The sequence below is a fragment of the Arvicanthis niloticus genome, chromosome 9, assembly GCF_011762505.2.
Source record: "Arvicanthis niloticus isolate mArvNil1 chromosome 9, mArvNil1.pat.X, whole genome shotgun sequence".
Lineage (NCBI taxonomy): Eukaryota > Metazoa > Chordata > Mammalia > Rodentia > Muridae > Arvicanthis > Arvicanthis niloticus.
The window spans coordinates 26,192,125-26,214,533 of record NC_047666.1 but is presented as its reverse complement, the minus strand read 5'-3'; the positions used below and the strand labels follow the sequence as shown (position 1 = coordinate 26,214,533).

At 47.6% G+C, this 22,409-nt stretch overlaps 1 protein-coding gene across 1 annotated transcript; it reads left to right on the top strand.

The window, feature by feature from the left end:
• The first annotated feature begins 2,734 nt into the window (after positions 1-2,734).
• Positions 2,735-21,889, top strand: Mxd1 (MAX dimerization protein 1). Its single transcript, XM_034511880.2, has 6 exons — positions 2,735-3,273; positions 3,576-3,675; positions 9,219-9,248; positions 18,917-19,031; positions 20,479-20,638; positions 21,003-21,889. The coding sequence occupies exons 1-6, from the start codon at positions 3,201-3,203 to the stop codon at positions 21,209-21,211; spliced, it is 687 nt and encodes a 228-aa protein (XP_034367771.1). The 5' UTR covers positions 2,735-3,200; the 3' UTR covers positions 21,212-21,889.
• The last annotated feature ends 520 nt before the right edge of the window (positions 21,890-22,409 follow it).

The following is a 22,409-nucleotide window of genomic DNA, read 5'->3' as shown; positions in this document are numbered from 1 at the left end:
TGCATTTATGTGTGTGTGACTGCTTTTCTGTATGTGTACCATGTGTATTTGTAGACCAGAAGAGGCATCAGGTCACCTGGAACTGAAGTTACAGGCTGTTGTAAGCCACCTGATGTGGGTGTTGGGAACCAAGCCCAGGTCCTGTGCAAGAGCTAGCATACTCTTAGCCGCTGAGCCTGCTCTCCAGCCCTAATAATCCCCTCTTACATAGAAGTCACAGACCTGTTGCCTGCCCCAGTGCTAAGTGCTGGGGTTACAGTTGTGCTTCACCAGACCCTGCTTTGGTTTTGTCTTTTTTTTTTTTTTTTTTTTTTTTTTTTAACAAATAACATGTAGAGATAATTTTACAACTGGAATTAATACGGAGACTTGCAGAGCTTTCTGTGCCTGTGTAGGTTAAATCTACCTTGAAAGAACTCCACTACTGTCTTCTGTGTCCTGTGCAGTACAATATATGGGTGAATGAATATACATTTGTGTGTGTGTGTGTGTGTGTGTGTGTGTGTGTGTGTGTGTGTGTGTATGTGTGTTTCTCTATTAGAAGTTTTGAAGATTCTAATGTTATAATGAGAGAAGCCATGACATTGAAGTATTTAAAGTGACAGCAGCAAAGCGTTGATTTTAAAGCAGAAAAGTCCAGTTTGGATATTTGCTACATCAAGAAATGACATTAATTCCTCAAAAACATAGAAGACAAAATTCATTCCATAGTGGTTTTATAAACTTGGTTGTGAAGAGGGTTTTAATTCCCACAGCCTTAGGCCTTTCAGGCAATTGAGTGCTGTGGATGATCAAGTTCTGGGGTGCTCCCCAAAGCAGCCCCTTGGGCTCCATGTGAGATGAGCTCAGCATTGGCAATGACCTTCCACCCAGCTGGAGCCATGGGAGGGAGAGAGCCAGACAAGAGACTAGATAACCATGTCATACATTTGTGATTCTCCAATTAACTACTCAGTCCCAGTTGTATCTTGCATGCTGAAAAGCACCTTTCTTGTGCTATCACATGCAGTGTTTGTATTAAACTCTTGCCATAGAGCTGGGTCCCACACATCTTAGAACTCTCGTGTTTGAGAGGCAAGGCCTACTTACCAGTTCATGCTTCGCAGTTACTGATGCCATCTTTGGGTTGTAGTAGAGGATTGAGCTGGAGCGGCACCCTTTGTTTTCTACTTACTGCTTCCCTACCAGTAGATGGCGCCAGATACTCTGTTCCTAAAGTCAAGTCCCAGTTGGTGTAAGCAATTCATTTCTTGCCACCAGGATAGGAAATTGCCTGATTTCTTAGTTTTACTCTCTGGTGTTTATGTAATTGGGTATTTTTGTTTGGAGTTAAATTTAGACTTGTTAGTGCTTAACTTACTTGCTTTATTTATTCTTTCTGGCTTGGGCTTCAAACACTGACCACCCTTTTAAAAAGAAATGTGTGGCTTTTCTGTTAGTGTGACTGTAGGGGTAGAATTATGATCCTGAAATAGGACTGGTTTGAAATAAATTGCTGAGAGCAGGAAGGGAAGACTGAAAAGATGTCACATATTTATAGGAAACTTGGGAGGAAATACAAAGGTGTAAAACCCAAGATGTTAAAAATGGCTGAAACAAAGCATTTTATGAATATTAAGTTGATTACTTTAATAGTTGCATGTGATGCTTTAGTTTTTACCCTTATTTAACAAACAGCATACAATTTTTAAAATATTCCAAGTGGTTCTTTTCCCCATTCTCATTTCCAAGTTTCATGCCCTCATGAATACCTGCCTTCAGTGTGTGTGTCAGCATAGAGCTCTTGATTGGATCCTTGGACATGCCAGGCAACATTGCCTCTCCATTGCACCCAAATCTGTTGTACGTTATGGTGTTTGAATTTTGTTCTGTGGCTGTCTGCAGTTCTGTATACCTGTCGTTTTGTTGTTGTTGGGATTGTTTTGTTTTGTTTTTGTATAGCTGTAAGTCGGAGGATTGCCTGGGCAGTTGTGGGTAAGATTACAGGGGTTCAGGTCTTTCTGCAAGCTAAGGGGAAACAGGAAAGTTATTTGTCTCTGGGCCTCTTTCTTCATGTGAAAATGTAGCTAAGGAAGACAACCCTAGGTGTTGTCCTGAAGGATGGGAATGCTCCTGGTAGATTACCTGACATATGCATACAAAGAGAGCTAAAACTGAATACTGACAACACTAATCCGTTTTATTTTAAAAAAAATACCCTGCTCATTTCGATTTTCGGACTTCTTATCCTTTAGCTTTATTCCTGCCTTTTAAATTGGATATGTTGACATTGTACTATAGGTCTCGAATAAGCTCTCATTTCAAAAATCGCGATGCTCAAGGACCTGCGTTTACAGAGTGAGCTTTCCTGTGGGTGCCAGTGGAGCAGTTTGTGGCCTGGGGGAGAGGCCTGTTCTGCCTGGAGTGTTTTCCTCTGGGATGGAAGGGACGGCCTCGGGTTCAGCCTTACTCTCTATGCACCGGGTCACTCGGTGCGAGTGTGGTATAGGGGAGCCGGATGTTTTCCCCCAATCCCTGGAGTGGGAGCTAGGTGCCACCATCTGCTGAGGACCCCAGCTAGGCCTGAAGTTCTCCCCGGAGACAGTGGGCAACAGGTCGGCGTCCAGTGGGCGGGGGTCCGCCCTGCCCTCCTGCCTTGTAACCAATCAGCAGCCCGGAAGTGGGCCGCTGCTTGGGCAGAGCGGTGACGTCATCGTAGCCGGGAGGTTTCCGAGGATTAGGCCAATGAAGCGCGGGCGCAGCGGCATTCCCTTTACTATACTTGCCCAATACCAGCAGAGCCCAAGGGGGCCCGGCTGTCGGCGTGGAGCCAATGGGAGACAGGCAGAAGCACGAGGCGGAGTTGCGAGTCCTTCAGCCAATGGGGTGTGGGGGGCGGAGCCCGGGCCTTGTCAAGCCCGGCCAACCGGCGGGAGAAGCGAGCTCCTGGGGCGGGGCCGCGGGCAGTTCCCCAATCGCGGAGAGCCGGGGGCGGGCCGGGCCGCGGGCGGCCCAATGAGGCACGCCGCCGCCGCGGGCCTGTCAAGGGACGGGGCCGGGGGCGGGCGGCGGCGAGTCGGGATAAACACTCGGCGGTGGCGGCTGGGCTCCGGGCTCCGTGCTGTCCCATCGCTGCCCCTCCTGGCTGGCCAGCGCGGCGGCTCCTCGGTGTTCCCGGCCGGCGGCCCGCGGGCACGGAGAGGCGGCCCGCCGGGTGCAGGATGGCGACAGCCGTCGGGATGAACATCCAGCTGCTGCTGGAGGCGGCCGACTACCTGGAGCGGCGGGAGAGAGGTGCACGGCGGGCTGCGGGCCGGGCGGGCGGCCGCTGGGGTGGTTGGGGCGCGGGCCGGCCGCGAGCGCCAACCCCCGGGCCCGCGCCCCAAAAGCCGAGCGCGGGGGGCGGCGAGCAGCTGGAACCTTCCACACCTGCTCCGAACCGAGGGCGTCCACGCCAGGAAAGAGCAGGCATTGTTCTCAGAATTCCGCCTGCCTGCGCTCGCCCGGTGTCCCGGACTCCGACAGACAGACGGACGCGGGGACAGGGTGTCAGATGCTCTGGGCCCACTTATTAACGGGACCCCTCGGTTTTTTAGAAGCTGAACATGGGTATGCCTCCATGTTGCCATACAGTAGCAAGGACAGAGATGCCTTCAAACGGAGGAACAAGCCCAAGAAGAACAGCACCAGTAGCAGGTAACTGTTCAGTGTTCCTCTTCTCTGTAACTAAAACGACCAAGCCTGATTGTTAGCTGACTTACAGGATTCTAGCCCTACAGATACATAGAGGGTTCAGTAATGCCCACCCACATGGTGCAGAGCAACCCTTCTTTTTAAGTTGAGGAAACTGAGGAGAAATGTAGGAATGTCTTACATTTCATTGTGACTTTTTAAAGCAAAATTAATTCTACTTTTTACCCTCTGAACAAAGCAAAGCTCTGTGGTAGCTCCAAGCGGGACTAGCGGCAGGGTCACTACTTTTGCCTGCCTTACAAGCGACAGTTTGCACGTTTCCTTTCATTCAAAACGTGGCATGTTATCAGTTGATTTTGCTTGTTATAAAGATTTCATAAACGAAGTATCTGGCCTGACACAGGTGGTAGAAATTTATATTTAACGTGTACATTAAATGCAGTAGTTTGTCTAATAACCCAATTGTGACCTCCTTTCCTGGTGGCTGAGCCGAGTGATTGAGATTAGAACCCACTTCTGTGAGAAGATGCATGTTGCATTAAGATGTCAGCAGTTGCGGCCTTTTCCTGTTAGCCTCACAGATTACCTTATAGTCCCCAAAAGCTGTGAATTTCACCACAGTGTTTAGTTAATGGCTGGGAACTCATAGTCTCTAGTCCACAATAACATTTCATCTCTGTTACTGTCTCTATGTCCCCCTCCTTGCTCTTAAAATACTAGTTGTAGCTGGGCATGATGGTGCACATCTTTAATCTCAACTCTCAGGAGCACCCAGGCAGGTGGATCTCTGTGAGTTAGAGGCCAGCTTGGTCTACCTAGGAAATTTCATATCAGCCAGGGCTACACAGTGAGACCCTGTCTCAGAAAACAAAAACAAAACCACTAATGAGTTGGTAGGAGTCTGTGTATCTAAGGCTATTCAATTATGTCTTTCATGCCTATCAACTAAAATAATTGACATTTTCATCAATTTAGAGTCCTAATCCCTCCCCCTCATGAATAACTTCCCACAAGCACTATCTGTATAGCCTCTGTGGCTTAATACAGACCACTAAACCCCAGGAAGTTTTCACTTATGCCTGAAATTCACCCACCTTATCCTTGGTTCACCCATTCCTAGTCCTTAGTGTTGGGATCACAGAACTGAGCAGCACACTTGGCCACACTCCTGACTAAGGCACCGGAAGGGTGGACCTGACCTGGTAATTACCTGGTGGGTTTTCCTTGTCCTCTCATCTAGCATAGTCTGGTGGTGGTAGTCAGCAGCACTGTACAGGGCACTGGAGCCTGACGTGAGTCAGACAGCAGCATCAGAAAGGGTTCTGCTGCTTTTGTAACAGAAGGACTGCAAAGGCTTGGTGTGTTGTCTGTTATCTCTGTACTAGTGTATCCCACTTATGCTGTTATCATTACCACTCCTGAGCTGGGAGGAATTGTCTGCTTTACCAGGCTTAGGCTCTAATACCTTAACACAAGGTTTTCCTGCTTTGTAGGAAGGTTGCTGTGGGTGCTGAGGAATGAGGACTAGAAAGGCATTGCTGAAGTGACTTGGTCCCAGAAGATTAAGAAATCCTGAGAGCTAAAAATGCTACGCCAAGCACTAGAGTCCTCCTCTTGTGTTTAGCCGACAGCACTCCTAAAAGTGGCTCTGGTACCTGAGTTTTGGGAAAGCTGTAACCTCTCCTCTTAAGAGGCTTGCTTTCCGTTCTTAGAGGCAGGTCTGTGGAAGGTGCTCATGTACTTCCTTCCCTACCAGTGAATGGGTGTGATGCAGCAGTGTTACACGGTCCCTCGAAGCCTAGGATTAAAGTCTGAGCAGGTAGTTTTGTGTAGGTATGATTGCTGCCATGGCTGTTGGCACATCCCTCACCTGAGAAGGAGAGTGCCATCAGAGAGTAGCTGCATGTCAGTTACAATCATCCTTCCGCCCAGGGCCACGAGATCGTAAATGTGAAATGAGAAGGCCAGGGAGACACTCCTAGTTCACAGAACTCTTGAAAAAGTAACATGTTTATATTCAGGTTAAAATATTATGTTCCTTGCTTGTGGAGTCTAAGGGAATACTTTGCTTTGAACAAGTAAAAATAAGATTCACCCATGATATCAAACTTCTTGGGAAGGGAAATGTAATTTGTTTTAAAACTGCTTGGAAAGATAGAATAAAGAAAGAGAAAGAAAGAAAAGTGCCATGAATGTCAGTTGCTTTGGAATCATCCAGATATCGGCTGGATTAGAAAGATAGGCTCTTTCTTTCGGTTTTTTAAGATCACTTAGTTAATATTTAGACTTGAAATTGAGAATTTGTTTTTCTTGGTTTTGTTTGCTGTTGTTTTTAAAGAAAAACAGCTCGGGGCACAAGCTGCGCCCCAGTAAAGCTGCACCCCAGTGGTAGAGTGCCTATGTAACATGTGCGAGGCCCTGGACTCAATCCCCACGCCAAAGAAGGAAAAACAGGCAAAAGTGTTGTGCCTCACCCATGGCTACCCCCAAACTTTTGGGTTCCAACGACCTTCCTGCCTCAGCTTAAGTACGTGGAACTGTGTACACGTGTCTCTGTCTGTGCTATTCTTCAGAAGTATATTTTGTTAACATGAGTAAAACAGGCTGTGCCATTGATGAGAAAGAGGAAGTTGGGGACTTGGTCACTGCACTGTTGTATAAGGAATGCCTGTGATGCCGATCTAACATGAGGAGCCTTTTTGACATGCTGCATTTGACTGAGTTATCGCTTTATTAGGGTTTGCTGCTCTAGGGTAAAATTGACCTTATTGGCCACCCAGAGTCCTCAGGGATTGCATGGACAGTGGTTTGACACAGGAAGGTATCTGTGCGTTCTCCCATGCCTTAACTAAAACCACAGTGCTACCTACCCTTCAGTGGAGCTGGCTGCTTCTTATTAATGACTAACTCAGTTTCAGCAAGCCTCGAAAGCACACTTCACTTACACCTGTTAGATGGTTGTCCCCTTTAAAAGGCACCACATGTTCAACACTTTTAAGTAATCAATAAAACCTGTCATTTCTAAACCTTGAGTTAAAAATTGGAAAGAGTTATGCTTTCTACAGGATTGTAGATAAAGTTTGTCTTGGGGATTCAGCATTTTTAAAATAATAGATAAAAATTGTCAGTTTGTCTTTCTGTAGCTCTTCAAAGAATCCAGAAAGTGTTGGTAAATGCCCTGGTGCTCCTTCTCCCCGCAGCCGTCTGCATCAGGGATGGTGCTCCTCTGTAGTTACTCAGGAAAGTCTTAATTACTTTTATCCATTAGACTTCGAACTTAGAATTCCCAGTTAAAGGTAAAATACCACGTGTTTAAAACCATGTGTTTGATTTGTCCCTGCCTTCCTATGAAGGATGTAAGCCGGAAGACTGATCAAGAGCCTAGGGAACCAATCAAAGACTGGTTTGGAGGTCCTAGAGACAAAGCTTAAAGCCAGCACTGTTTCCCATGTGTCTTTCCTCATGCACAGAGAGCAGTCTCTAGGGCTCATAGAAGAAAGGTTGTCTTTATTACATTTTTGTTTGTATATGTGTGTGGGTGCACATGTGCCACGGCCTGCTTGTGGATATCAGAGGACAACTTTCAGGATTGGTTCTCTCCCTCCACCAGGTGGGTCCTGGGTATCAAACTCAGGTCATCAGGCTTTGTGGCAAGCACCTTTATCTGCTGAGCCTTCTCACCACCCCCTAGAAGAGAAATTTTAATGCTGGGCTAGAAATTTCTTGTTTGAAGACAACCCTCTGCCCCCAACTCAGGCACACACTCTCCCTGATGTGTACTGAGTGAGCTTAGCTGTGGTGCCAATGCTGCCATACATAGCTGAGCACTCTCCATGGCTGCCATGGGCTTACCTCCTGGGTCACAGAAGTCACAACTAGAGCCAGTTAGGTTCCAGAGAATTCAGATCTGGCCCCTTTCCAACACTGGGCTTCTCACATTGATGCCTGGTCATAGAGACGTGGCTCTCGGATGTAGAAGAAATGTGTTGACCTCCATGAGTATGGAAACATGTCCATGAAATCCAAGGCAAGGCCTGGTCCTCAGGGTCAGCCGTGAGTCAACACTAATGGTGGGGTTCAACCCAGCATGCCTTTCATCTGAGCCTCGACAGTCACTTTTATAGCTGTTCCCTCATTGATCCGTGCTTCTTTACTAGATTATTGGCAATTATTTGTATTCCCACTTAACAGGGGTTATCCAAGGACAAGATTATTTCATCTACAATGCCAGAGAGGACAAAGCTGGACTTTTTTCATCTCAACTGCTTTTACCAGACTGCTGCCTTGGTGTTGAATTTGCAAACCCTGCTTTACCTCACTGGTGTGAGGCAGCAGCATCTTTCTGGAGGTTGTGCATGAGGCATTTAATTCAGGGAGCTGAACTGGGGGACGCAGTTTATCTTACCAGTTAAAATAGGAGGTTGTAACCAAACAGCATCATGTGTTAGTATATGCTGCCCCTGGGTAGGATGGGGTTATGATGCCACCCCATGGCTTTACAGACAACCTAGACAAAGCTTCATGGTGATGTGCAACTCCAGTGCATACCACACTGTGCAAGTGTGTTTTGTAAGTGACCCTCTTCCTCTTTACAAAGGGCTGCATGCCTCTTAATAAGTCACTGGAGTTCCTTAAATTATATTTTTTAACATTTATTTTATCTTTTAATGAATATGAGTGTTTTGCATGCATGTATGTCATGTGCATCTTATATATAGCTGGTGCCCACAGAGGTTAGAAGAAAGGGTCAGATACTCTGGAGAACTGGAGTTACAGACAGTTGCGAGCTGCTATGTAGGTAATAGTGATAGAGCCCTGGTTCTCTGAAAGACCAGCAAATGCTCTTAATCACTGAGCCATCTCTCCAGCCCTGGAACTCCATTTTAAACACTTTCAGTTATCTGACTCCCCAAGTACACTCCTTTAGAAAAACCAAGGGAACCCCTATCCCCTATTCCCCAGCCTCATCCCTGCTTATCTACATTCTCCTACCAACTTTGTAGAAGAAAGTTAAAATGGGGGTTAGGGAGATAGCTCTGTAGGTAATGTGCTCACAGTACAGCCATGAGTCCTCAACATTTATGTAAAACTCAGACGTGGGGGCACACATCTCTGACCCAGCACAGTGGCTATGGAAACAGATCTCTGGGGCTCTCTAACCACCAGTCTAGCCAAACAAAGCTTGAGGTTCATTGAGAAGCCTGTATCTCAGAAAATAAGGTGAAAAACACACTCACACATGCACACATATGGATGCACATTCACACAGAAGTTCAGTTAGGTTGGTGTTGAAGTCACTTTTGTTTTTTGAGAAAGAGTCTCATCATGTAAGTCTAGCTGTCCTGGAACTCACTATGTAGACCAATCCCACTTTGAACTCCCAAAAGTTTGCCTGCTTCTGTCTCCTGAGTGCTACTGGGATTAACAGTGACAGCCCAGCTTGAAATCACTGTTTAAGACAAGAATAATTAAAGAAAGAAAAAAAAAGGCAAGAATAATTGATTTTTTTTAAAGACAAAAGTAATCTTTTCTTGCTTCTCTTTCAGATCAACTCACAATGAGATGGAGAAGAACAGGTGAGTGAAGCACCTTGGAGGAGGTGTTCTGGGAGTCTGGGGGACCTTGGAGGAGGTGCTCTGGGAGTCTGGGGGACCTTGGAGGAGGTGCTCTGGGAGTCTGGGGGACCTTGGAGGAGGTGCTCTGGGAGTCTGGGGGGACCTTGGAGGAGGTGTTCTGGGAGTCTGGGGGACCTTGGAGGAGGTGCTCTGGGAGTCTGGGGGGACCTTGGAGGAGATGCTCTGGGAATTTCACCCACATTTCTCATCCTCCCAACCCCGTTCCCAATGGAGAGCCCTGAGTTGGGAGTTCACTCAAACCCTCTAACCAGTGGTGCCCATGCATCACCTAGCAGATGAAGCACTTGCTTCCCCTCCCCCCACCCACTCCTAGGGAATACCTTCCGATGACAGATAATGAGGTATGCACACTTGGGTTCTCTCTGCAGCACTGCCTTAGTGACATGTATATGAATATGTGCAGTGTGTGCACATGCATGCACACCTGCAGTCACTGCATGAATGAAGAGTCTCAGTTCAGGCAGCTGTGCATGTGGAGCATAGAGAGGATGCTGAGCGGAGGTCCAGGTGCTGTCTGTGGCTGGAGGGGTCTGCCACCTGTGCCTCGCACGGGCCCCCTCCTGGACTGAAGCCTTTACTTTCCAGATCAGCTTGTCTGCTCTGCAGGAGCACTGCCTGGTAGTTCTCAGCTCTGCTGCTGCACTCGAGACTCACCAGCAAAACTTTAGTAATTTTTAAAAATGACCAACACTGTGCCAGGTTCCTACACTTTAGTCACAACTGTCCTTCTCCAGGGAGGATTTAGAGCTAAAGTCCCAGCTTCAGTAAAGACACTTTTTTTGTATGTTGGTTGGTTGGTTTCAGTTTTGGTTTTTTGAAACAAGGTTTCTCTGTGTAGCTCTGGCTGCCCTAGAACTTACTCTGTAGACCAGGCTGGCCTTGAACTTACATAGATCTGCCTGCTTCTGCCTCCAGAGGGATTAAAGGCATATGCAGCTACAGACAGGCAGCAAAGACTTCTTTAAAGGGAAAAAAAAAAAAAAAAAAGAAGCCAAAAAGCAAACATAAGTACAGGCCTCTATGATGCTGCAATTCTTTGAGGAGCTTTAAAACAAACAGTGCCCCAGCCCTCGTGTAGCAACTCAGACTTACTAGCTTTGGGTTGAGGCTCTGCACTAGAATTCTTCAAAAGCTCCCTAGGTGACTCTTTCGTGTAGCTGGATTGAGACCATGGAACAGCTTCATTCTGTCCCCTGAGCATCCATGCACTTGAAATGCAGGCCACCCACCCAAGTGGGAAGGGTCCTGTAGAAACAGGAAGGTCTACTGTGATGGTGGCCCTGCTTCCGCCAAACCCTCTTAAAGGACCCTGACTCTGAAGGTCCGGTCGGAATTGGGTTTTAAGTTTCACCCAAGAATAGACAGACCAGGCCCTTACCAGGCCGGCAGGAACTGGGAAGAAAATCAAGCCAACATCTCTGTTCCCTTGCAGGATTTCCAGTGCGTGTGACGTTCTATGGGCCTTCTCTCCTATTCAATGCCCCGTGACTGTGGCTGGCTGTTAAAATCAGAGCTACCTTTATGGTTTCTGGGGTTCACACATCAGTAACTAGGAATTCAGAATGTTCTTTGGGTAGAAGATGGTGGTTGTGGCCTCCCTTCTTCATTTTTAGAGTCTCTCTTGTGTCTACCTCAAGTTCTTCTCTCAGACCTTTCATGTAGGCATTTATTTGTATTATCCAGTTTCAGCCCTTTAGGCCAGGGCTTCGTGGTGGAGTGCATGCCTGGCATGTGCCACAGCCTTGGGTTCCATCCCAGCACTGCAAAGGAAAAACAGATTGCATCCTTCGAGCAAAGACTCCCAGGGCTTCTGTTATTTTATGCCTTTTTCCTCTGTGAGAGTGCTACAGTGTGTGTGTGGTGGGGGGGGGGGTGCCTGTGTGTCTGTGTGTGCATACAGGAGTACATGGGTGGTGGTGGTTGTTTTAAATAGTTCAGAGATGTTTAGTTTTTGCTTACTATGGTCCAAGACCTGAGCCCTGTGTTGGATACTAGACAAATTTACACTTGGGTGTGAAACTAGCCAGACCTGTGCCATAGAAGTGACAAATCTGTCTAACGAGAAGGACTCAGAAACTCCTTGTTAGTCCATAAAAGGCTGCTGCTGTGGCACGCAAAGGGCCATGGGATGGGGTTCCAGCAAGTGACCTGGAGTCATCACTGGCAGTGTAGACCACTGGCTGCTCCCATCTGCCCTTCATCTTGCTTGAAACGGGGAATTGTTTCTATGTTCCTGCTTCCTGTTCCTTTTGGAATTGGGTGTTGCAGAGTCCTAACAAGTCTTTGCCTGGTTTAGAGTCTGTGGTCTGAAAGGGAAGGAAGTAAGGCCTCAATCGCTTAATTTAGCCAGACCTTGCTTACTGCAGTTCAGGGGAAGAGGATGCATTTTTTTGGCCCTTCCCTGTCTCCCTTGTTGGCCTGCTTAGTTTAGGAAATTCTTGAGTTGGGGTTCAGTAGCTACTCTTGTAGCTACCTGGCTTTTGTAGCTGACTCTTAAGAAGAAAACCACACCACTGGCCCCTACTACACTTGAGCCTCTTCCTCCCCACCCCACCCCCCTTTTTTGAGACAGAGTTACACACATCCCAGGCTGGCTTCACACTTCCTGTATAGCCCAGGATGACCTTGAATTTCTGATCCTCCTGCTGGGGCGCTGAGATTACAGGAGTACACTGCCACGCCCAGTTTATGCCATGCTGGGCTCAAACCCAGCAATCACCCAACTTGAGTTAAACGTTCCTCACTCCATGTAGCCACTTATAAAAAGATTGTGAGGGCTCTTAAAATAAAAGCAACCCAAAAAGAAACTCTAAGGTGTGATTTCCCCGCTTTTTGCAGAGTTGAATATGCTTGGGTTTCTGTGGAACCTTAGACATTGAGAACAAGCCTTAACTCCAAGTTGGGGCGCAACAGGTAAATGCCTGGTGTCTACTAGAAGAAAGCAAGATGTGTAGAATGGAGACAGTGTTTGCTGAGCACCTACAGCTCCACAGGATCAAGGACATGCATAAACAGCACATGTCATGTGACTGTCCAGGCTATCATTTGCCTTCAGGAAACCAGTGTTCTCACGATGGCTGTTGCCTTGTGTGTACTTAACTCCTGCTCACACCCAAGGCTTTTGTTGTTGTCTTGTTTTATAGATTTCTTTGTTTTATTGTATATGTATGGGAATTTTACCTGCATGTGTGTATGTGCACCACATGTGTGCCCGGTTCCTGCAGAGTTCAGAAGAGGGTATCAGATCCCTGGAACTGGAATCAGATGGTTCTGCTGAGGTACGGCATAAATGCTGGAACTGAACTGAGTCCTCTTAGAAGAGCAGCCGGTACTCCACCACTGAGCCTTCTTTCCAGTCCTCGTGGCCACAGTTTTTAAAGACCATTTTTCTTTTCTTTTTTGAGACAGAGCTTCACTACTGTATAGTTCAGGTTGTGCTAAAATTATATCGCCCAGACTGGCCTTGAAGTTGGGTGTCTTCCTACTTCAGCCTCTGTATATTGGGACTGTGGTTACCTGTCACAGAGCCGAGTTCTGAAATATTTTTAATCAGTTCTCCAATTCCTCATCTCCCAAATTCTTAAGATTTCACAAATTGTAACTGCAATTCCAATAAAATTACCTTTAAGAGTATATGCTAAGCCAGGCAGTGATGGAGCACACCTTTAATCCCGGCATTTAGGAAGCAGAGACAGGTGGATCTCTGAGTTTGAAGCTAGCCTGGTCTACATAGTGAGTTCTAGGGCATATTGAACATATGCTAAGCTGCTAGAGCTTTCTATCCAGGACTTGGTGTGTTTCTTAATTTACTTAGATCTCTTTTCTGTCTCTAAGCAAGGCAAAGCTTTGTAGCATTTCCCATAAAGCTCACGCATTTCTTGCAAACTGTGTGCAGGGTTTGTACAGTTTTGGATGCTGCTGGTTCCTGTAGTTTACAGGTTGATGACCTTTGGAACACAGGAGTCCTTTCTGTTTCTTGTTGTGTGCCATGTGTTATTCTGCTGTCTCTTGTCTGGGAACTACTTTGGTGTAAGAGCATTTCAGGAAGCCCTGTGGTCATGGAGATGCTGACCCACCATCCATGGTGAATGGATCAGGAGTCAGTTCCACAGCAGACACCCATGTTTTCTGGGATGGTGCAGGTGTGGGATTTGCTAGATTGATTATCTTCTAACCTCGTGACTACAGATTTGTGTATGTGCTCTGTGGAAATTCGCAGCCTTGGTCTGTGCTATATTTTCATTTGTCCAAAGGATTTCAGTGGTGTCTGGCCTGGCATGCGAAATTTTTCAGTAGTTTCCCTAGAGAATTTTCTGATGATTGTAGGTCCCTAGAACTGTTTTCCTGGGTTTCTGACTTGTCAAATGGCCAGACTTTTTCTATCAAAGGGTCAGGCATAGAGTGTATGCAACCTGGGCATGGTGTGCACTGAGCCTGGGTGTGGTGTGCACTGGGCCAGGGTGTGGTGTGCACTGGGCTTGGGTGTGGTGTACATCAGGCCTGAGTGTGGTATGCACTGGGCCAGGGTGTTTTGTACACAGAACCCAGGTGTGCTGTGCACTGGACCTAGGTGTGGTTTGCACTGGGCCTGAGTGAGTGTGGTATACACAGGGCCTAGGTGTGGAATGCGCAAGGCCTGAGTATGGTGTGCACTGGGCCACTCTCACTGCTTCTATATACCCTTAACCTCATTCAGAGAAGCCATCCATCCACCATAGGCATTGGTGTGCAGATGTAGGCTCTGCTGACAGTGTGCTGAAGTCCGGGGCTACTAGAACCATCTTCCACACTTAACCTATGGAGTGTATGCCATCTGCCTTTAGAGTCTAGAGGAAGAGACCTATGTTGTTTGCTTACCAACTTCCAGCCCCTCTGCCTGGGGCTCTGAGGGCACCTCTTGACTTCATTGCCAGAATTAGTAATCACAGAGTGAGATAAACCTAGCAGGTACTCATTAGAATATATTTTATAATAAAATCAAACCCTGGAAAGGAAACACTAAGATGGCACAACTATATATTTGTTACTTTGGTAAGCATCCGTGTCTTCTACGTAGAGCTGAGGCACAGTTGTTTCTGTGCCACTGGATATACGTACCATCTTTGTTTCTGCAAAGATTTGTCCACATGGGGATGAGGATTCTTCCAGGGCTTCAGTGAAATTGGGGATACATTGCTACATCATTTGATCGAAACACCGCTGTGGAAGAAAAGGAGGAACTACAACTTCCCCTAAAGCATGGCTTCCAGTCCTCGCTGGACATCTGTTTAATTCACAGGCTTTGTTCTCAACAGAAAATCAGTTGAGACCTTTACTCACTCTCAAGAAGGCTTTGATTCCTTGGTAAGACTTGGTTCTTCCGACCTCCAACTGTACAGCTTATGTATACCTAGTGATCCGAAGGGGTCTGTGCTATAATAAGCCTGTGCATATACCATGGTAGAAATCACAGGCACCTTCTATTGAAAAAAACAGTGCCAAGTAAGGTCAAGCGCATCATGCTTTATTGAAAGAGGGCCTGGGCTCCCACAGGTGCCACAGCCTTAAGTGCTCCGTCAGCCTGTATGCTCTCTGGGGTCCACTGCTTGAGGGGAAACAGAAAACTTAGTGTCTTTTTATTTTTAGTAGTGAACTAGGCACATAGAAAGTTTAGTGTATGTGTGACCCAGTTAGAGAGGAAAGCAGATTATCAGGCTGCATGCAGGGAGCTCTGGAGAGCCTGTGGGTGAGGAAGAGGGCAAAGGGACCCCACTCAGGAACGTTGGGTGGGGACTGATTTTAAATGTCTCTGAGGCAAGGACTCGATCCTCTGCAGCATCACCCAGCATCCAGGAGGAAAGACGCCCTATAGTTAGTTCCCTAAGAAGCTCTCAGCACAATAAAGGATGGAAGAGTTAAGCATTTGCACATGGTGTCCACCCTTTGACCAGCAAGTGTTCAGCATGTTAGAGGCCATATTTAAAGGTTAGGCCTACAAAAGCTAGAGGTATTAACAAGCACCCAGGAGCTTGACAGCGTCTAAGTCCAGAAGCTCAGGGTGGGCGCTGGAGTCTGAAGCTCCTGCCTTCGGTGTTAGTATTCACACCGAAGCTGTTCCTAGGTAGAGAGATCACAGCATGTGAGGCACTGCCAGCCCTGGGCTCATTTCTCTCTCACTTGGCAATTTGGTTTAGAAAAGTTGAGCAGAACCAACAGCACTGCAGCACGTGAGCATGTTTTACATGTGGACCTTCAGTCTATCTGGGTCTGAGTCTGTTGAGTTTGTTTGGATGGTGGCCTTTCCACTCCCAGGCTAGGTCCTGCACACTCACCCCGGATCTGCAGCTCTGTCTTTTGTCTGCTGAATTCAGCTCTTGTCTGAGCATCTGTTCTGCTCTCTTGGCGTGTGCTGCAATCCAGTGCTGTCTTTAATCACCACAGCTTCCTAGGTTCAGTGTCTGCCGCGAGCTTCTCCTCCTTTTCCAAAATGCTGGCCGTCTCACACGTGATCTTGTAGATGAAGTTTAGGCAAATTTTCCAACATTAAAAGAAAACTGTTGGGATTTTGCTTTTGTGGACTTGTATTAAATTTGAAACATGCTGGCATTCTTACTTTGAGGGGTCATCGCCAGGAATGTGCAGATTTTTTCCATTCACTCAGATTTTCCTGTCCTTCTGCAGTATCTGATAGTTTTCTTCCCATCAGCCCCTCCCAAGTTGTTTTAATTTCACTCCTAACTATGGTTCCGTCTCTCCTGCTTTGGGAGGAGATGTGAGCTCTCCATGTGTATGTGGCGTCTCTCCTGCTTTGGGAGGAGGTGTGAGCTCTCTGCGTGTGTGTGTGTGTGTCTGAACAGCAAGGTCTGAGTCCACCTTTTGCTTTGTGAAGGCCTTGGGGGACAGGGGGAGTGCTTCAGAATGCCAGAGCCTGTAGCCTGGAAAGTGAGGCACATGCTTCCCTCCTGACCTGGATCCTGCTGCCACACGAGACACATGACCTCAGAGGGACCTCGTTACCCTCACTAGCTTATAAATGCTTTGTTCATATTTTCCTTCCACATAAGCGATATCCGTATTTCCACAGAAGGCTTAGCTTGTTTACTGGATGTTTCAAGGACAGAAGCTGTCCATTCTCTCTGAGGGTTTTATTAGTCACCCCTGCCTGGTGAGGACCGGGGCTTGCTGATGCTTGAGAAGAAGACTGAAGCAGTGTGTGTCTGTATCTGCTAGCCTTGTGTAAGGATACAGTGTATCAGACCTTCTCCTCTCTGTCCCACATTCTGCAGATAAGGAAACTGAGGCCATGGAGTTAGGAAGCTTGTTCAAAGTCACATGGCAATTAAGTGCTAGAGCAACCTCCACCCTGCCCCTCTCCATTAATGTTGAGTTATTTAGCAATTGAGTGGTAAAAATAATAATAATAAAAAAAAATAGGGCCTGCGTGCTTGCTGACGGAGAGGGGTGGGGTTGGTAATTGTGGACTGCCGATACAGACCACTCATGACTGCCAGCATCGTGACTGCACGGTGGAAGCGTGGCTTCTCCAGCTGCTATGGGCCCAAGCCTTTTGTCCATCTGTACCAATTACAGGACTCCTCTGGAAGAGGAGCCTGCAGTTGTCCAAGCTCATTACCTAGGTTCAAGGCAGTGTGGCACTGCTAGACACAGGCTGAAGGGGCAACAGAAGCCAAAGGCCACTGTTGGGAGATGGTGACAGGTATGACCACCTCACAGGAGGACAGTATGACAGACTTGTCCCCTTAGACTTTTCCAATAGTGAGCAGGCTGATACGCATCTCTATATAATTAATTAATTTGTAAACTTTAGAGTGAGAGGTTAGTCAGTGCAAGTGTGGAATCACTAGTTGTATTTTTCATATTTTTTTCCTTTTCAGATTTTTTAAATATGTGCCTATGTGTGGGTATATGCATTTAAGTGCAGTTGCCCGTGGAGACTGGAGGCATCAGATTCTACTGGTTGTGAGTTGCCCAACATGGGTGCTGAGAACCAAATGCAGGTCCTCTGGAGAGCAGCCTCAGCCCTCATGGTGTCTCTTTAGTATTAATTTTCTAGGGTATGACTTGGCCAGTTTCACTGTAGCATTTTCACACATGTGTACTGTATCTTGCTTCTGCTCTTGCAGTGTTTTGACGGCATGATTGGTACACATAGCTTCTGCTCCTCCTGACCCCAGTGCTTTTGAGTCTTTGTCGTGGGCTTTTCCACGCGGCAGGGCTTGACAGCCAGCATCCAGGCCTTTCCAGTTCCCTGAGCTCAGAGGCCCTCGGTGCTGAATGAGGCCCAAGCCACATTTCCCAGTGCTGCCCCAGGAGTCCCTGCACTGCTCCCCCCTCGACTGAAGCACTCTGTGTCGCTGGCTGTGTGAGGATTGCCCAAGGCCAGGCTCTATGTAGATGATTCGATGAGGTGGACTCTGTTTTTGAGAAGCTTCAAGTCCACTGGGACAGCGGTGCAGTCATTTGTGCACATAGTGAGTTAGCTGCAGCACGGCTTCCCAAAGAGTTTGAGTGAAGGATGAGAGACAGACATCAAGTCCTGTGGGGAAGCCCAGAAATGAGGCTTCCCTATGGCTTAGGATGGCTTTAAAGAGGTGGTAGCCCTGCACAGGAGCCCTCAGAGATGCCTGTCTCTCATATTCCTGGGCTCTTCAATCCTAGGGTGAAGTATGAACATCCTAAGTTGGGGTTCTTATGCTTCTGGCTTCTGGTCATACTGTGACACGGGATCTGTATGTGGTTGTGGCCTTCCTCATCAGCCTTTGTCCAGCACACTTAGGATGAAAGAGGAGTCCTCCCAGCCACACTTTTGTTAGCATTCCCTGTGATAAACTTGTCCCATATGTGAAAAATTTGTATTTGTTAGAATAACAGTAGGTTTGTACAGTCAAAAGAAAACCTCAAACTTAAAACCAAAAGTTTTTCAGTAAAAATGCCCCTTCCTGCCTTCCTTATGCGCCAGCTTGCCTGCCTTCTCTCCCAGCTACTACCACTGGTTTTTGATGAATTGTTGAAGACTCATGTCCACAGAAGCACATGGATGTGGGTTCTTGCTTTCCTGCCATGTCTGTGCAGACAGTGTTCTCAGCTCAGATCGCTGCTGTAGAGCGCAGTCTTCTCCTGTGTGACTGTACCTTAACTTATTTGGCCAGTTCCCAGCAGTGGTTGTTTGGATTGTGTCCATCTTTGCTATAAAATACATACATACATACATACATACATACATACATACATACATACATACCTCAGTGAATAACTCCAAGCTGTAAATTCTATGCACAGCAATGATATAGATTTGATGACTTAGAAAGAGAAATGCAGGTTGAGGACTTTCCTCAAGGCATGTCATCTTCTGATTCAGGAGTACCTGACTTTAAAAAGTACCTAATAGAGCAGATTTTATTTATACCTGCACCCTAGAATTACAAATGGAATCAACTTAGAAGCCCAAGTTCTGCTGTACCGGGGCTCCAGGTGTTGTGTTCTAGAGTGCAGGAGCCTGACCTCCCACGCTGTCATCACTGGCTCCAGCCTTTGCTGGGCCGGGCAGTCCTACGCTTCAGAGCCTGTCTGTGGGAGTCTCAAGTGCTGCTGTGCTCCTGTTTTCCCAGGCGTGCTCACCTCCGTCTGTGCCTAGAGAAGCTAAAGGGATTGGTGCCGCTGGGCCCTGAGTCAAGCCGACACACCACCCTGAGTTTGCTGACAAAAGCCAAATTGCACATAAAGGTAGGTACCTTGACCTGCTGCCCCACCCTTTCTGGCCTGGCAAGGGTGTCTGAGCTTTATGAGGGACAGATAGATGAAAGTGTCTCCAAGATGGTCTTTGGGCTCCTCCATCTGCCTCCCAAAACCCGGTTAAAGGGTCCAGTCAGAAATTCAGGCTGATGCTTCTAGCCACTGGTATCCTCACCATGACCAGGACCTAAGCATTTCACAGCCTGACCTGCCTCTGTTTGCACCCACCACTGTGACTGAAGGAGAGCCCAGTCTTCTACATGCTGCATAACACAGGCACACACGTCTGCTGTACCCCGGGAAGCAAACCCATTGTTGCTGAGTTATTCTTAGTGCTCCGAGAACTTGGAACAATCTGTCACCAGGTCTCTCTTGCCCCTGCAGCTACATGGCAGGGTACACTGCCCACTGCAGCCCTTTCCATCACTGTCTTGATGTGTTCTAGAGGCAGGGCCATTATACCTGCCATTCCTTCCATGGTACCTTGCCCCCACTTCTTTATGGCTAGCCTTTCCTCATGCTGCAGATTTCTGCACAAGGGTCCTAGTGCCAGAAGGCTCTGCTGCCCTTTCCTGTCATGGGACCCCTGATTCACTGACTGATACGGTGGCTGGGTGTTTCCAGAATTGTAATGTAGCTCCATGGGGGAACCAGGTCTTTGTACATACATGAGTCCCAAGTACCTCCTGATGTCTCTCTGTGCTGACTCTTGTGTGTACGCTACTGAGCCAGAGCCAGCATCGCCATTCAGCTATAGCTTAGTTAGACAATACCAGTTTATTAACGGTTAGCAGCCTGCATACAGACAGCCTGGGAGAGCCTTGGAAGCAAAACAGCTACAATTAAACACTCTCATTAATTATCTGCTGAATACGAGGAGCTGGGAACAGATTTGTAAGAAGAAGTTATCTGTGGAATCATGCATCCAGATGTTTCTGGACAGTTCCGAGTCAGGACTTTAAAACAGATCTGATCTCCTGCTAACAACAGAAGTTAATTGGGGGTTTTGTGACATGACAACTCACTTTGTAATCGGGACTTTGCTGGGATAAACCTTTTTTTAAATAAAAGTGTTTTGTAGCCCATGAGTTCTGTGGCTTTCCAATTCTGAGAGGTGTTCCGATGGCTGCTGTGATCATGAAGACCAGGCCAGGAATCTGGGGTATTTTTACCAAGTCTAAGGTGTAGGAGATTGAAACTGTCGAATTCTTCCTGCATCTCCATGACAGGCCAGCCCCATCGCTCATGACTGCTGGTGTTAGACAGAGCCCACAGTAACTGGCCAGCCAGCTCCTGCTCTAGGAGAGACGCTTGACAAGGGACATGCCACCTGCCTCCCAGGGACGCACAGCACATTTTCCTGCTGTCAGGGCAGGGACAGGCTCTTTGCTTGTGTAGAACACCCATTGGCTCCAACAACCACCCATTTGACTTACAGAAACTTGAAGATTGTGACAGAAAAGCTGTCCACCAAATAGACCAGCTTCAGCGGGAGCAGCGGCACCTGAAGCGGCGGCTAGAGAAGCTGGGTGCTGAGAGGACTCGGATGGACAGCGTGGGCTCTGTAGTGTCCTCAGAGCGCTCCGACTCTGACAGGGGTGAGTCACACCTACCAGAGGGGCTTCAGGCAGCAGAGCCAACCCCAGAGCAGATAAGATAAGGTTCATATGGGGCTGTCAAGATGGCTCGGTAAGTGAAAGTACTGCAACTAAGCCCGAGTTAGAACCCTGGGAATAACGGTGCAAGTGAAAACCAGCTCCTAAAAGTTGTTCTCTAATCTCCACCTGTCCACACACATACTAAATAAAAATGCACTAAAATGTGTAAAATGACAGGGCTTAGGCCTTCAGAGCTGAGCGGCAGGACTGGTGTAGCCTCTTGTCTACAGGAGTTAGGTAGCAGTGCCTAAGGGAGGGATGAGGGAACTCTGAGGTACACTGAGGGCTGTGTCTCATCCTGCAGAAGAGCTGGACGTGGACGTGGACGTGGACGTAGACGTGGACGTGGAGAGCACAGACTACCTCAATGGGGACCTGGGCTGGAGCAGCAGCGTGAGTGACTCGGATGAGCGAGGCAGCATGCAGAGCCTGGGCAGTGATGAGGGCTACTCCAGTGCCAGTGTCAAAAGAGCCAAGCTCCAGGATGGGCACAAGGCAGGCCTCGGGCTATAGGAGAGGGCACACCCATCCTCTCCACCTCACCTGGTTAGGTAGTGTACCAGACCTGTCCAGACGCCCTTGCACGCAAACCTCATGTACCACCTTGCCCACTATCAGCTCTGTCCGCTTTGCAGAAAGCACATAGGGTTGTGGTCGTGAGTGCGGTCAGTAGCTTCTCTGTCCATACATGTCGACGCTGAGAGACTGTACATTCCAGTCAATTCAGAGCACCCAAGAATCCTTACCCCAAGCAAGTTTCACCTTCCAGCAGCCTCTGTGCACTGTCCTGCAGCTGATGAGATCTTCCTTAGTTTTCTGGCTCACGATGGTACCTGCCCAGGAGAGAAGTTCAAGCTTTGTCTGGCACATAGGAAACCGCAGCAAACAAACTTCTCAAAGGGAACTCAGTCTCAGAAACCCCAAAGGAAGCTTTGAAAGCAAAACCGAAGAGCACTGAGAAGCCCGGAGCACCGTCAGCAAGCCCTGCTGTGGTCCTGCCATGGTGCTGTGGTGGCCCTGCTTAAAAGCAGGCACTCGGCAGCTCAGGAGAACAGTGTGCCCCCTGCATGCTGTTCTGGGGGCTTGGTGTGTGCTGTGTCTCAAGACACCCCCGTGCCCCGAGTTTGTTGATGCTACTTGTCTCTGGAACATTGTCCTACCTCAGAGATAGATGAGATCTCCATTGTTCGCATAACGAAAGTGACTGCTTCTTTGTCCCCTCAGTCCCCTCCACCTGCGTCCTTGTCGGGTTCCCAGCAATAACTGAGTTTTGGCAGTGGCTGAGCTGGTAGCCACTGTCTGTGAGAGAAAGAAGCCACACTTCTTCTCCGTGGCAAGTGAACAGGAAGGTTCCACGTGTCACCAGAACCCTCCTGCTAAGTTATTTTTGAACACATCTGAAAGTTTCCTTCTGGAGACTTCCAGGTCTGTGGCTTAAAAGGATGATTCTTTTCCCCCTTGTGGCATTTTTATTTAAGGTAAACCAGAGCACATGTGTATGTACATAAGACACACAACACCTATAAATACTATTTATTCATTTTATATAAACTAATGTAATGCAATATAAATTCTTATGACTGCTTTTATAGATGTTCTAGAAACTTTGTACGTAGCTGTCTACAAAATTAATTCATTCCCCTGAATATTTTTGCATTCATATTTTGAGGTCTGGATGTTTTCAGTCTCTGGTGAGTCTTTTTCACTGAGT